This window comes from Seriola lalandi, unplaced genomic scaffold (assembly GCF_002814215.2).
Source record: "Seriola lalandi dorsalis isolate HSWRI2012SDOR001 ecotype SW California unplaced genomic scaffold, Sedor1 jcf7180002054915, whole genome shotgun sequence".
In the NCBI taxonomy this organism is placed as follows: domain Eukaryota; kingdom Metazoa; phylum Chordata; class Actinopteri; order Carangiformes; family Carangidae; genus Seriola; species Seriola lalandi.
Window position 1 is genome coordinate 368,774 of NW_019525467.1, and position 14,088 is coordinate 382,861.

The 14,088-nt window shown below is 44.2% G+C and overlaps 1 protein-coding gene across 1 annotated transcript in view; it reads right to left on the bottom strand.

Annotated features, from left to right (window-relative positions):
• LOC111673250 (formin-like) overlaps positions 1-6,516 on the bottom strand; it is a 38,913-nt gene extending 32,397 nt beyond the window's left edge. The window contains exons 1-4 of the mRNA XM_087169789.1: positions 4,108-6,516; positions 3,803-3,923; positions 2,091-2,152; positions 2-480 (exon numbers count right to left, since the gene is read on the bottom strand). Coding sequence (XP_087025915.1) covers positions 2-480; positions 2,091-2,152; positions 3,803-3,923; positions 4,108-5,781 — 2,336 coding nt within the window. The 5' untranslated portion in view covers positions 5,782-6,516. The remainder of the gene's footprint in view (position 1; positions 481-2,090; positions 2,153-3,802; positions 3,924-4,107) is intronic.
• Between the last annotated feature and the right edge of the window lie 7,572 nt (positions 6,517-14,088).

Sequence of the window (14,088 nt, forward strand, 5' to 3'; positions counted from 1 at the left end):
TGGAAGAGGGGGAGGAGGAGGAGGAGGGGGCGGTGGTGGTGCTCCAGCGTTGCCTGGAAGAGGAGGAGGAGGTGGTGGTGGTCCTGAAAAGCCTGGTGGAAGTGGAGGAGGTGGAGGAGGAGGTGGAGGTGGCGGGGCCAGTCCAGGAGCACCTGGGGCCGCTTCACCTTTTAGGTTCAGACCGATAGAATCCAAGTTGAGTTTTTTCGGCACGTTCTGGTTGGGGCTTTGAGCGAGACCGCCCCCATCGCCCTCAGGGCTCTTGATGAAGGTCTCCCTGTCCGTCTGGATACCCACAGTGCGGTAAGTCTTGCTCGTGGGGTCATCTGCCGTGGACACAGCGGCATCGCGGACCTCACCGCGCTCCTGACTGATATTGTACGACTTGTCTCTTTGCATCTTAGCGATGACTCCCTCCAGTTGAGATATTGAGACGGCATGCTCTCCTCGCAGTTGGAAGGTCTGAAGCTCAAAGTCAGACTTTAAGGAGGAAGAGCAGATAAAATGTCAGATACAGTTTCACAAACTTCAGTCATTTCCCTTCATATAACACAATAAAACCATACTAGGTGATAGGCAGTACATTTCCTTAAGTGAACTTGGATTAAAGTGTATAATTATTCCTCCAAGGTGCAAACATGAACGTGATTAATGAATGTAGAAAATTTAACAATAATTTTTCATTTCACAGCTTTGTTTTACACTTATTCCTATTAATTTTTCCCCCCAGTCTGAGGTTAATATCTGACTCTTACTCTGAAAATCGGCTAACTGCAGTTTTCAGTTGACATTTCAAACAATGAGAAACAATCCAACTGAAGCACAGTATTGATTTGAGACAGAAAGGAAATCGTTTTGCAATAAATCGTACACATGTTCCTTATTAACTCATGTCAGTTTAGAAATAGCATTAGGCACGTTCCCACCCTTTCTTGTGGGCTGACTCAGCATTAGTCCTTTAAAGTTCGACGTCAAATTAAAGGCTTTAAGTAGACAGGCTGAGAAACCAATTCTGAGGTCAGACTTTTCAAGGAAACGGTCCATAAAGCAATTTATCAGCGGTACAAATTATGTAACACAGCCAGAACTATGTTCCAATTGCTCTTCCAAGGTTATACAGTAAGTTTGCAGGCGAAAAACACCTGTGAGACGCCGTTCCAAACCTCTGCTTTTGATGAATTAAACACTGACACCTTTAAAAAGAATCTGGAACGAGCCATTATATTGGAGAGGAAAGAGATGTCCATCACAGAGCCGAGTGTGGAACATTTGGAAGTCATAAAATCATAGATAATACATAAAATATGAAACTCTGGAAAGTAGAAAGCTCTTTCAGAATTTATTTAATTGACACGGTACAGTTTTTGACTCTGTTTTGATTAACTTGAGTTTCACTTTTGGTATAAAAGTGCTAAAGGTCACATTAAGAGTCAGATCAGGACATTACGCCATTATAAAAGGAAATATGATTTCGCTGGTTTACTTGCTCATACACTGGTATAATTTGATTATTCTTATTTTTTAAAACATACATTACTATATGTATCACTACAGCTGCATTTGATAAAGTCAGATGGAATTTTTCTATACTATTTCTCTCAGCTCGTAAAAGTACAATTAGAGGAAAAATTAATTTTCAGCTTTTAAAATGAACTTGATTAACGGTTTGAATGCCAATTTACGTCACATCAAGAATACCTGGCAACATCAAAATGCGTGACATCTGAGAGCTTGGGGTTCTGTGAGGAATTGCTCAGCAGAGTTTGCACCAGATCAGCTGCTGCACATTTCATGCTCACTTAGCGCCATCTTGTGTCGAGGACAGTTAACCGCTCTGATAGACTAGATATGCACAAGGGCCTCATGAACGTAAACTACTTTTCATCTATGCCTCATACACAGGAATTATTGCCAGAAACATGCTGCTCAGCTCGCTCTCACAAATTTCATATGTTCATTTGTTTCTGTTTCATATTGTATGCCAGAATCTTCTCACTCCTCTCAGTCTGCCCTCACACAGATCCCTGGTCTCATTTTCCTCTAGTGCACAGTATTATGTCAGTGTGTGCTTTGGTCATATGATAACTTACATGCATCCTCTCCAGCTCTTCCTTGCACTCTCTCTTCAGCTGCAAGAGGGCGGCCTGGTGCTCTGTGAGCAGGGAGAAGAGGTGACAGTGGCATGGGAGCACAAACTCATTCTGATGGCAGGTTTGATTAATTAAATATACACTGGAGTGTGTAGTTAATTCAACAATCACAGCTAATTGCCGGTGCTTTTGATTTATAAATTGAGAGAAATTGGTTAGAGTTATATTGTTTTGAGCTACTGGCTGGAATATTGGCATGATAAATCACCATAAAGCTCATCTGTACGACAGGAAACATTACAACATGTACTGTTGTCCTGGTGAATTCTAAAGAAGGGCGAGTCGCCATATTTACCACACAACCAACCAGTTTTAATTAGACTGCTGTCTGAAGGAAAAGCCTAAACAAAACATTAAGGTTTGGTTAAGACGCGACTACACAAAGGCCTACCTGTTATTACTAGATGAAAGAAGGGACAACACATTATTTACTTCACGTCTACGATGTTACAGTAATAGAGACTACAATAGAAAGCAGGATAGCAGTCATTCTATTGATACTTTAATGGTTATGACCTACCAAATACACTACACCCATAAACTGTACCTATAATATACACCACAATGTCATCACCTCCAGAAACATGTTGTTAAGCTGCTTTCAGTGTATTTGAGGGTTAGACTGTTTTTTGAGGTGTATTTCTAAATGCACAAGTCTTTATTTAATTAATTTACTATTATTTAAAATTGAGACTAAAAGAACCAGAAAACACACGAAGGAGATGGTCTTCTTTGCACGACCACTGACAAGCTTTCCACCCCACAACTTGTAGTAATGAGTAACACTGCACTGTGGTAATGATTAATCCAAGTCAATGATCAGTATAAGGCCGTCTTGATAATCAACTAAAACAAACTATTCTTAATAGACATCATTATTTATTAATAAGCACCATGATAAAGGGTCATAAATGTGTTATTAAAAAAAAAAATGTTTGAAAGACGTGTATACAACATGGATACACACGTGTGTCGGTTTATCTATGTGGCACACAGTCTGGACTTTTGCTCTGCTTCTCAAATTCCACACACTATTCTTTTAGACAAGAGCAAAGCCCGATCCTGGAGCGCAAATCACCAGAATAATCCACAGTTGCTGGTCATAATCTATTCTGACGGGATGAAGCCACGCCACAGAGAACATCCAAACAGCTGTCGCACCGCTGTAGCAGCACAGTCTCACTGCACCTAGAGCATGAAGGGAAAGCTTTTCTGCTCTGTATCTGAATCAGTCCATAGGCAGCCATTTGTGCTTTTGACCTATTTGTGTGTCCTTGCGTCTTTAGAGAACAAGACCGGCCAAAGTTAGTGTGGTGCCAACAAACAGTACAGACACAGCCTGACTGTGTCCTTAAATGGGTTTAAAGGATGTCTTACACCCTGCTGCCAATACTTAGCCAGCTCTGCAAGATTTGTCTCAGAAGTTCAGCGTAATGTGCGAGTGCTCAAGACTCAATCAAGGACAAATACCGCATATGTGAGATCCATTCAAAAGATACTAAGATACTATCTGAGACTACCCTTATGTACAAAGCCAATCAGTGAGGGGTGTGTCAGTGTAAGCTCGAATGGCATGATCCTCTGTCAGCATTCCTGGTCTTAGATATAAATACAGACAACAGTGTCTGAAGTAACAAGCCTGAGGTTCTTACCTGCCTCGGTGTACTTGAGCCCCACCTTCTCCTCCTCATCTTTAGGTTTGGGTGGGGGCCACACGGCCTGCAGCCGCCCTGGAGTCCGGTCCTCACTGTCTGTAGGGGACGTGACTTCTGTCTGTAGGAAGGAAATGGATGCAACAATATTAGCATATATGTGGGTAATGCAATAACTAATATTCTGATTTAGAGTGCCACTTTATCTCAAAATACAATGTTTTCCTCCTCTCAGTAGTAAATACAGGGCACTTGAATTTCCAAACATATGTGATTTAAAATGATTTAGGGGTGTCAGTACATACATTAGCCTCTGTGGGACTACTGACTTCCTTCAGAGGAGATTTGGAGGTTTTCTCAAAAATCGACCTCAGATTTTCCTTGTCATTCTTGATTTTCTTCTTCAGTGCCTCCACATCCACCTCTTCCGCTTTCTCCTTTTTGATGCTTTTGGGGCCAAAGATGCTCCTGAAGGTTTCATAGGCCAGATCTGAGGTTTTCTTTTTTTCAGGTGTGGCTGTAGGAGTTACTGGGTCTGGAGTTTTCTCTTCTCCAGCAACCTCCTCTCCATTCTCAGACTCTTTTTTGCCATGTTTGAGATCAGCATCCTGCCCATGACCTGACTGTTTGGTCTCACTGGGGCTGTCTTTGTTGAGCAGATGACTGAGCTGTCCCATTACAGTGCTTTTAGTATCTGCAGCGGGTTTCGGCTCTGCGTGTTTTTTGGCTGGAGAGGGAGTCCTCTGCTCAGGTAAGAGCTTGGCTTTGTTCACCGTCTTCTTCAAACTGAGCAGGGCCAGGTCAGCATCCTTCTCCCTCTGCTTGATCTCCGACACCGTCTCCCTGTCTTCACCCACTGCTCCTTTCTTCAGCACCCTCAACCCACTGAAGAGAGCCGGCATCTGGAAGGAAGGGGACGAAGAGAGCGCCGCGGCCCTGGACGGGGATGAGGTAGAGGTATTCATTTCAGGTGTCTTTGGAGCAGTTGTGCGCTGTGAAGTAGGGCTGCCGCCTGGCTGAATGCCTCCCAGGTGCTTTTCGGGTGCAGATGATGGCGACATGGGTGTCTTTGTAACACCGGCAGTGTCTGATTGCTCCTCTGGACCAGAGGATGATTGGACTGACACTTCAGGAGTCTTAGGAGTGGAGGGAACAGGTGCCTCCTCCTTTTGTGTACTATCTACAGCTTCTGTCTGCTTGGATGGAGAGGCCGTGCCAGCATTATGACCTTCAGTCTCTGAAGCAGGATTCCCAGAGATGATAGAGGGAACAGGTTGAGAACAATCTATCCTGGCATACCCATCGCTTTCATTTGTTCCCAATTTTTTGCTCCTATCCTCTTCTGCAGTCAATGTTTCTGCACCTACAGACACTGTGGTGGTGCTGTCCTTGGGAGCGCAGCCATCTCCCGGTTTGGAAACTGAAGACTGAACTGTCCTAGAGCTAGTCCTGTTCAGAAACCTGCCTGAATTTAGAATAGCTTCTATGCGGGATTGCTCGCTAAATTTGTGTGTTCTGAACATAAGCAATTTGTAGGCTGCTTCTGCCTCAGCGGCATGTTGTGGCTGATCTCCTCCACCGTGATCCACTGTGTTATTGTCTTCCTTAGGTAAGACGGGCTCTCTGGTCTTGGCAAGCTTCTCTGATGTGCTGGTGCTGCTGTGGGAAGCATCCTCATCTTCATTTTCTGTGTCACTGTACGTTTCCACCTTGGTGACCTGGACCAGGTCTGTGTCAACTTGTGCTCCAGCTGCTCCTTCATCCACCCGCCCTTTTAGCTTGTACTTACTGTTAGTGGCTTGACCACCTTCAGGAAGAGGATTCTTGCGATGCGGCAGCTCCTTGAAAGACATCAGCACGGCCGCCTCCAAGTCTGTAGAGGCAGATCTATCCCGGGTGAAGAAGCTGCTGAAAGCATTCAGTAAGGAACTAGCAGGCGGCTTCCCCTGTTCCTCTGAGTTATTACTTCCACTGTCCATTTTTGCTCAAAGTGTCACACCACCTGAGAGCAAAGGGAGGCAAACCACAACAGGTAGCAGCTCTAGCAAAGTGTCAGTTAAAAGTGTCATAAAAGGTCCATCTCCCCATGTCCAGTTATCCAAGCAGCTCCTGTTCCACCTCTACCGTTGGCTGGGAACAAAGGGGCTTTGTATGGACAATTTTCCGCAGCTCCTCTTACCTTCTTTAGGAGGGTGCCAGTTGTAACAACACTATCCTGTAATCTTGTTTAGTGACACACAAATAGGTTGCATATAGCAGCCTTTCGCTATATCACACAAACACTACTACTGACATGTTGACAGCAGTACAGTTCAGTCTCCTCTGTGTGAGCATGATTCCCATGACGCTGCAAGTCAAGTCAAGCTGCTCAGTGGCTGGAAGCATGTCCTGCTGTAATCTCCCTGGGAGAGCAGGAGAACAGAGTTCACTTGCCGTTCACAAAAGCATTTCCAAACTTTCCGACAAGCTGAGCGGTATTATCCATGTAGTTGTGCGCTATCCTGTTCTATGTGGACTCCAGGACTGAACGGTTCTCTTTAGTACGAGTCTGTCTCCTTTAGCATGTCTGTCTCACTTTACAGGAAAGCCCTGTGTGCTGTTGTGTGAGGAAAAAAAAAAAACTTCAGGTTGAAAAGGAAAAAAAAGTGTCTCACTGGTCTACCCAGTCTGAGGACGCCTCCCTTCAGGTCCCTCCCTTCCTGGGAGGGAACCTGCAGAGCCCAGCACCACAGGTGTCTGATTACCTCTGCTCACTTCCGTAAAATGGCTGCAGAGTTAACAGGGTAAACACTGAGGAGAAGTGAGCACGTGGTCAAGTGGAGAGCTGCAGTGGTCCAGTAAACCAGCATTGCACCATTAAGCGGTGAGCTACTGCAATACAGGGCTTAGCAAGTGGTGATTAGGCAGCGTAGCTACAGCCAGCTCTGGCTAACAGGCTCAGTGGCTAACGCGTGATTAGCAGCTCATGAACTCTCAGTCAGAGCAGGACTGAGTTCAGTTAGAACAAAAAGATATGACACTTTGATTCACTTACCTCAAACATGAATGTCAACTTTCTTTCTACACACCGAGCTGTGACAGTTTTGATTCAAACTGGAAGTTTAGTTGTGACACCACGGTTTCTAAGGAGGTTTAAAAAGTTTAGAAGCTAACAACAGTTGAGCTAACAACAGACAACACAATATGAGGGAAAGAGGAACACTTGAATAGTTTTTATGAGAAAATCAAAAAGCAGAGAGAAATCATTCCTGTGGTGTCTTATTTAGCTGATTTAACCAGCTCTAACATTCAATTTATTTTTGTATAAATGTTAGTAAAGTGGTTTGAAGCACATGGATTCTTCAAACCGTGGTTGCCCTTAACAACCAAAGGTCAAGCTTGTTGAATGCATTCCTTCAGACTGGCTCATTGAGCACCGCCTCAGCTGAAGCCACAAAGCACTCACTTATAAAAGAAGTGTGTTTTTAAGTGTGTAGTATAAATGTTTTTGTCCAGTTCTATGACCCAAATTAAACAAAAAATTGTGAAGAGAAAATGGGAGAAATGGATATTCTTCAAGCTGGAAACAGAAGAACAAATGAGCAAAAAGGGGCCGCATGAATAATGGAAATATTGTTGTAAATGTATTCTCAAACAGGTATTTCTTTTTTACTGTTATAATAATAACCAATAAAAACCTGAAAGAAATATCACTTGTAACTGCATTTTCCTCTGATTTTCTTTTTATTCATCAGAAGAAAGCCACAAATAGAGAGGGGGATTCTGTGGCCGGGGAATTAAGTTATGTAAGTCCAGTCGTAATTCATACACACACAGTAAATCCCCTCAGAGGCTGTACCAGAAAGAGGCACCTCTGATGGACAAGGCTGTGATGTGAACTGATATCTGGCACATGTCAGCTCAGTAGTGACATGATTAATTTACAGTCAGAAAGTATTCAGACCCCTCCACTTTTTGTTACGTTGCAGCCTTTTTCTTACATCATTTAAATTCATTTACCCCTCAATCTACACTCAATACTCCATAATGACAAAGAGAAAGCAGGTTTTTTTTTTTTTTTTACAAATGTATTAAAAGCCAAGATCTGAAATTGACATAAGTATCCAGACTCTTTGCTATAACACTGGAAATTTAGCTCAGGGGTCTTCCATTTATCTTGATCATCTCTAAGATATTTTCTACACCTTGATTGAAGTGATTGGCCTACACCTGTCTCTATGAGGTCCCACAGCTGATAAGGTAAATCAGAGCAAAAACCAATCCATGAGGAGGAAGGAAATGTCTGCAGAGCTCAGAGTCAGGATTGTGTTGCGGCACAGATCTGCGGAAAAACAATTGCTGCAATGAAGGGCACAGTGGCCTCCATAATTCTTAATGGAAGAAGTTTGGAAAAACCAGGACTCTTCCTAGAGCTGGCCACCCAGCTATACTGAGCAATTGGAGAGAAGGGGAAGTGGCCAAGAACTGGACGGTCACTCTGGCTGAGCCCCAGAGATCATGTGAGGATAAACTTCCAGAAGGGACAACCATCACTGCAGCACTCAAGTGATCTGAGCTTCATGGCAGAGCGGCCAGACGGAAGCCCATCCTCAGTGAAAGTTTATTATTATTATATTATTAAGCACCTAAAGGACTCTTAGATGGTGAGAAAAAAGAGTCTCTGGTCTGATCAAACCAAGATCGAAGTGTTTGGCCTCAATTCAAAGCGTCGTGTCCGGAAGGAAACTAAACACTACAAATCTAAAAAGAGAGAAGAAAAAAAAAAACCCCTATCAAATCAAAACTACAGATTTGGATTGTGTCATCTCATCCCTCCTCCTCCCTCCCGCTCTCAGAATGCATCATTTACAATTGATGTATGCTTCTCTAGTGACATGAAAATGGATGATGGTGACAAAAAGGCCGTGCCCCAGCCAAGTAAGTGAGCTGGCTGTCACTTTCAAAACAATGCAGAGGCTCTAATTCTGTACAGCGTGGCCTTTGTAATGGTATGTTAACTGATTATGATCAGTCAAGCAATGTATTGTGTCTTTGGGAAAACAATTCATGGCATTGCACTCCTAGACTATCCGCCTAAAACCACACCCAGGTAATCTGCCTTACCTGCCAATGGAATGAACGCCTTTGCCAGACAGCATGATGGAACCTGGATGGATTTAGAGAGACTTACAGAGACGGAAATAGTTTTGTTTTTTTTCTTTGTTTTTTTAAATCAGATGATTTGAGTGCAGATTAGTAGTTCTTTGGTTGTATTACTTATTAGCATAATTAAAGCCTACAAACACCTGGAAACAAACAATGCATTGTTTGCTGCAGGCTTTTTGGGAGACATGCACACAGTAGGATTACACAAACCACATGCTTTGTGTATCTCGTGTTGCAATCTCAGCCCATTAACAATAGAGAAATCCCCTTAATTACTCTCTATGGCCTAAATAAGTTTACAAAATGATAGAAAAGGCCTGCAGGAGAAGGTCAGATTTTTCTGTGTTTGCTCTGAATGAGAGAGGTTTGAGTGGAATGATCTCAGTCAGTTTTGGCTTAATACCCCAGTCTGCAGATTAGAATCCGTGACCTGTTAATCCATCTCTAAGAATTCATGATCAGGTGGTTAAATGCCAGAGTGGAGAGCAATCCCTATGAGTCCCAAGAGGGTGGAAAATTAAAAAAGAAAAAAAGAGTGCCATGGTGCACTGCTCTGCGTGGGAAAATGTGCATTACAGCTCATTGAGATCTTTAAGTGTTTGTGCTGCTCATGTTTGAGGACCCTCACCGTGCACTCCAGCTTGGGATAGTAAGGTGTGTCTCCGATGATGTCATCCTCGGGCGGTGTGATGCGTAGGAAGTCCAGGTGATCGGGGCGTGGAACGTGGGAAAGGGGCTCCTGAGGGTCATCGCCATCCAGCATCCAAATATCATCCTGACGCAAGAGGGAATCCTCTGAAGCAACACACAAACAAACACACACACACACACACAACCACAGGGTAATTAAGGCTCTGTGTTGTGCAAGGTATCACAGCGTGGAGAAACACAACAGTGCAAACAGGTGTCGTCGGGTGCGACCGGGCTAAATAACTTGCCTCAGTCTGTGCTGCTTATCTTCCTGTGTTACAAAAATGGGACGAGGTAGAACACAGGCATCAGAGGCTTTTAGCATCAAACAGGCAGCAAGAGAAACCCCTATTTAGCTGCAAGCTTGAGGACACGGGGTGTTGTGTGGCGTAGTGGTCTAAGCAGGCGCCCCATGTGTAGAGGCTACAGTCCTCGCTGCAGTTTGCCCCGGTTTGAGTCCCGCATCGGACGGCCTTTACTGCATGTCATTCCCCCTCTCTCTGCCTCCCCATTTCCTGTCTCTCTCCACTATCCTGTCCAATAAAGGCACAAAAGCCCAAAAAAATATAATTAAAAAAAAAAAAAAGCTTGAGGACACACAGCTATTTTTAATCTGCACTTAGCCGGCCCTGTTCCAATCATCAACATCAACAGAAAGCCACACTGATCCAATAAGAAAAATGGCTGCAAAGCAAGTCCAAATACCACCGTCTAATATAGATTTGCATTCAAGACATGTTCACAGTAACAGAGGCATGACAGTGCTTGTGCATTGCTCAGCCCTGCCACCGCAGTACAATAAAGTTAATTGAAAATAAGTGTCGGTGATTTGTGTGCGAGCCTGTGTGTTCAGTCATCTAAAGGCCCTGAGGAGTGGAAGTACAAAACCATTTTAATTTAGATTAGGAGAGACTGCCCTCTCCTGACCAAGGACACACACACACACACACAGACACAGACACAGACACAGACACACACACACACACACACACAGCGTAACGAAATGCCACAGGTAAACTTCAGCCTATAACTCGGCTAAAACTGCATTAAATTAATGATAAATCAATAGGAACTGCCCCCTCTGTGCTGCTTCTGCCGCAGTATGCTGGGGAGTTAAATTCATTCTGAGCATTTCAGAGCACCTGGCTTTTTAATATTTACTGCTGGCTGACAATGCAGACACAGCCCTGAGCCTGCACTGCCTTACTCGTGTGTTATGTGGCCTGAACAAATCACATGATATTAACTTCAGGAACCAGGCCGTTGTAGCCTGTGCCAACACAGAAGCAGAAATGCTGTTTCATCAACTACTTCTCACGTCCACAGAAACGTGATTTATCATGCCTTGATGCATGCATTCACCGCCTCAAGAGTGAGTCGTGCAATAAAAGGTGATGAAAAGTACATGGACAGGACAGGACAGGACAGGACAGTGAGGTGAAAGAATAAGAAGACGGAGGGAAGAACACACTGGGGGGGGCGGCAGCTCTTGAAGCTTGGTGTCTTCAATTTCCTCCGGCTGTAAGACAACACCTTGACCCGTTTAGGCAGAATTATGAGCTGGAAACTGAGAAACGCTCATCACTTCCTGTTCAATGAGATGCAAAAAATATCCCATAAGCTCAGTATGTCAAGAGTGTCCTTGAACAGGGGCTTGTGGCATTACTGTGCCGCAGCCCAGCACACACTTCTAAGGACTTGGAAGTCCTATTGAATTGATCCCCAGAGTCCCAGTCTCGGCCAAATGCTTTTAAATTCAGTTATGAGAGCCCACACATACACACACACACACACACACACACACACACACGGAACTGACTGGGGGGGCTTCATTGAAAAATGGAAGCTCTGAAATTCAGCTGCTGTGTTCTCCCACAATCAGTCATTATGAGACAGCAGCTATGCCTGCAGTCGCTCCAGTTATCTGGGACTTGGACAGCAGCAAAAAAAAAAGTAGGATTAGATTAATAATTTTTCATTATGATAATGCTGCGCTGCACAGTCCCGCAGTGGGAACTGCTGACTGTAGGCTGGGGCACTTCCAAATGCGGACTTGGCCCAGTCAGTGCCAAGGAAAGAAACCACTGAGCAGAAGCAACTCTCTCCACAATTCCTGGTTCTTTGAGCAGTGTAAAATCAACCTGCCACAAACTATTAAATATATGAAAAATATATGAAACTAGCAAACAGTGAACACCTATCGATGTGTTTTCTATGCTCCTTTATGCCTCCAAAAACATTACAGTTAAACAGTCTTGATGCTCCTTTGTGCAATGTGTGCCTATGCTTCCCCTGATTGACAGACAGGCAGTCACTAAATTAAATATGTATAATGTGTCCCACGCTGCCACCATCTGGACAGGCAGAGGAAAAGGCCCGTCTTTCTCCCTGTAGTCAAAACACACTGCAGTGAAGGTAATGCACAACACTGCAGTGTATTAACTGCAATCAGATGGGGAGAGGCAACTCTTAGATGCATTAGGTAATGAAGGAACCACATTTGTTTATTTGGCAGTTGATTTATCGCACTCTAACATGCGCGCACACGCACACATACACACACGATGAGCTTAAGTTCAATGCCGCCGGGGAGAACTGTGTCCTTATTGACATTTAATCTCCCTCCCTGCTGCTCTAAAAGCCAAGACTGAATCTCAGTGTCCGTAACTGAGCGATCACAGAGTGCAGAGGGGATTGTTGTTTGTCTGGTGGCTGACACAAGAGTTTGATTTGACAGAAGGTAATGCTCTGCTAACTGAATCATCCCAACCCAAGACAACATCAGTGCAGCAAATATAAGGCCCTTTGGCAAAGTCAGCAGTTTGCTCTGACAGGAACATCTACAGTAAATACAGGTGTTTCCTTAGTGCAGTCCTGCAGGTATCGACTGACACAGTGTGTGTGTGTGTGTGTGTGTGTGTGTGTGTGTGTGTGTGAGTGTGAACAGCTGTCAGACAGCGTGGGTGTTTCGATGGTACTGCAAGCATTATCATTTTAACAATAAAGTATCTGTGTTTGGCCCGGCTCAGATGCAATCTAACGTCTGATCCTGAAAGGTCGGCATTGTCAGCGGTGATGGATTAATCCACCTGTCACTCCGTCAGCTTGTCATCACTCATCCAGCGGTCAGAGGAAGCTTTGTTGAGGCTGTATCCGACACTGTGGAGCAGACACGAAACCACTAAGAGCAAAGTTAGTTTTCAAACCCGTACGGACAGTGACCGTCTCATTTCGTTTGCAAATAGCAATTAGTGAAACTGATCGATATTATTAACCGAGTACTGCAGGCCAGGCGAGGTCAAAATATCTATATGCATTCGTTTAAAAACTGAGCTTTCGCAAATTAACACCAGTCTACCTCCTCCCACTGCACAGTTTCTTATTCTTATCAAAGAAGCACAACACAGCTTTGCTCAGTGTGTCCAGCGCCCTATTTTATCCACTAAAAATCTATAACCTCATCATTCAAAGTAAAAGAACTGGGCCATGAAGCATGGCGAGTGCATCTGGCAGCCTCCACCCCCTCCATCACTTTTAGCCAGGAAGGAGGATCATAGACTTTTATATAAATCATGAAAAATGCAGGATTTATAAATCACCCAGCTTCTTTTGCGCCTGTCACAACCGTTTTTCCACGCAGGCTTGTTGGCTGTGCATAGCTGACAGGCTGGCTGATTGACTGACTGGTTTGGCTGTCAGAGCTGAGGTCCATGTAAATAAAAAGGCAGCTACAAGTGGAAAACCAGGGAAGAGTGCTGCGGTGCCCTGAGGGCCAGAGAAGAGATGTAGCATGACATGATGCTCAGAGAGTCATCATTACTCATTTGAAATGCAGTTCTGGAGGCTGATGGGATAATACAGAGCTGTGGGAAGAAGGAAGAGTGCTTTCATTGGGCCTGGCAGGCTACAGACTGGGAGACAGGAAATTTGGTTAAGTTTGCTTCAGTCTGCTGGTGAGTGTAGTTCAAAAGCATGAGATGGGACAGCTAGCATTTGCTGAGATGGTAATGTAGCGGAGTTGTTTATTAAAGAAAAGAAGTTACACGTTATATGAAAGACCTTTGCGCCCTGTGTCTGCATGCAGTACGAAGCAGTGCAAGATGGACTGAGAGAGAGAAGCTCTTTTAGCCTGTTTAGGCAGAATCCACTTCATTATGTGAATAGAGCTGGCCCTTGTCCTCATTGGGTGAAACAACGATGCATGGCTGTGCACTCTGCTGAATGACAGATGGAAGGGAGAGCGGGGTGACATACTCTTCTGTGCTCTGTGCTGATCAGTTTCATATGACCTTGCTGGAACCTATTGGGTAATCTGATTATGGTATTGCCTACCATATGTCAGACAATAAAATAAGTAAGGAATTAAGGAAGGGTGGGGTGAAGGGAGAGTCAGAGAGAGACACACACCGATGGCTGATTGGCCTGATAACAGCATTTTTTTTTTTTTTTTT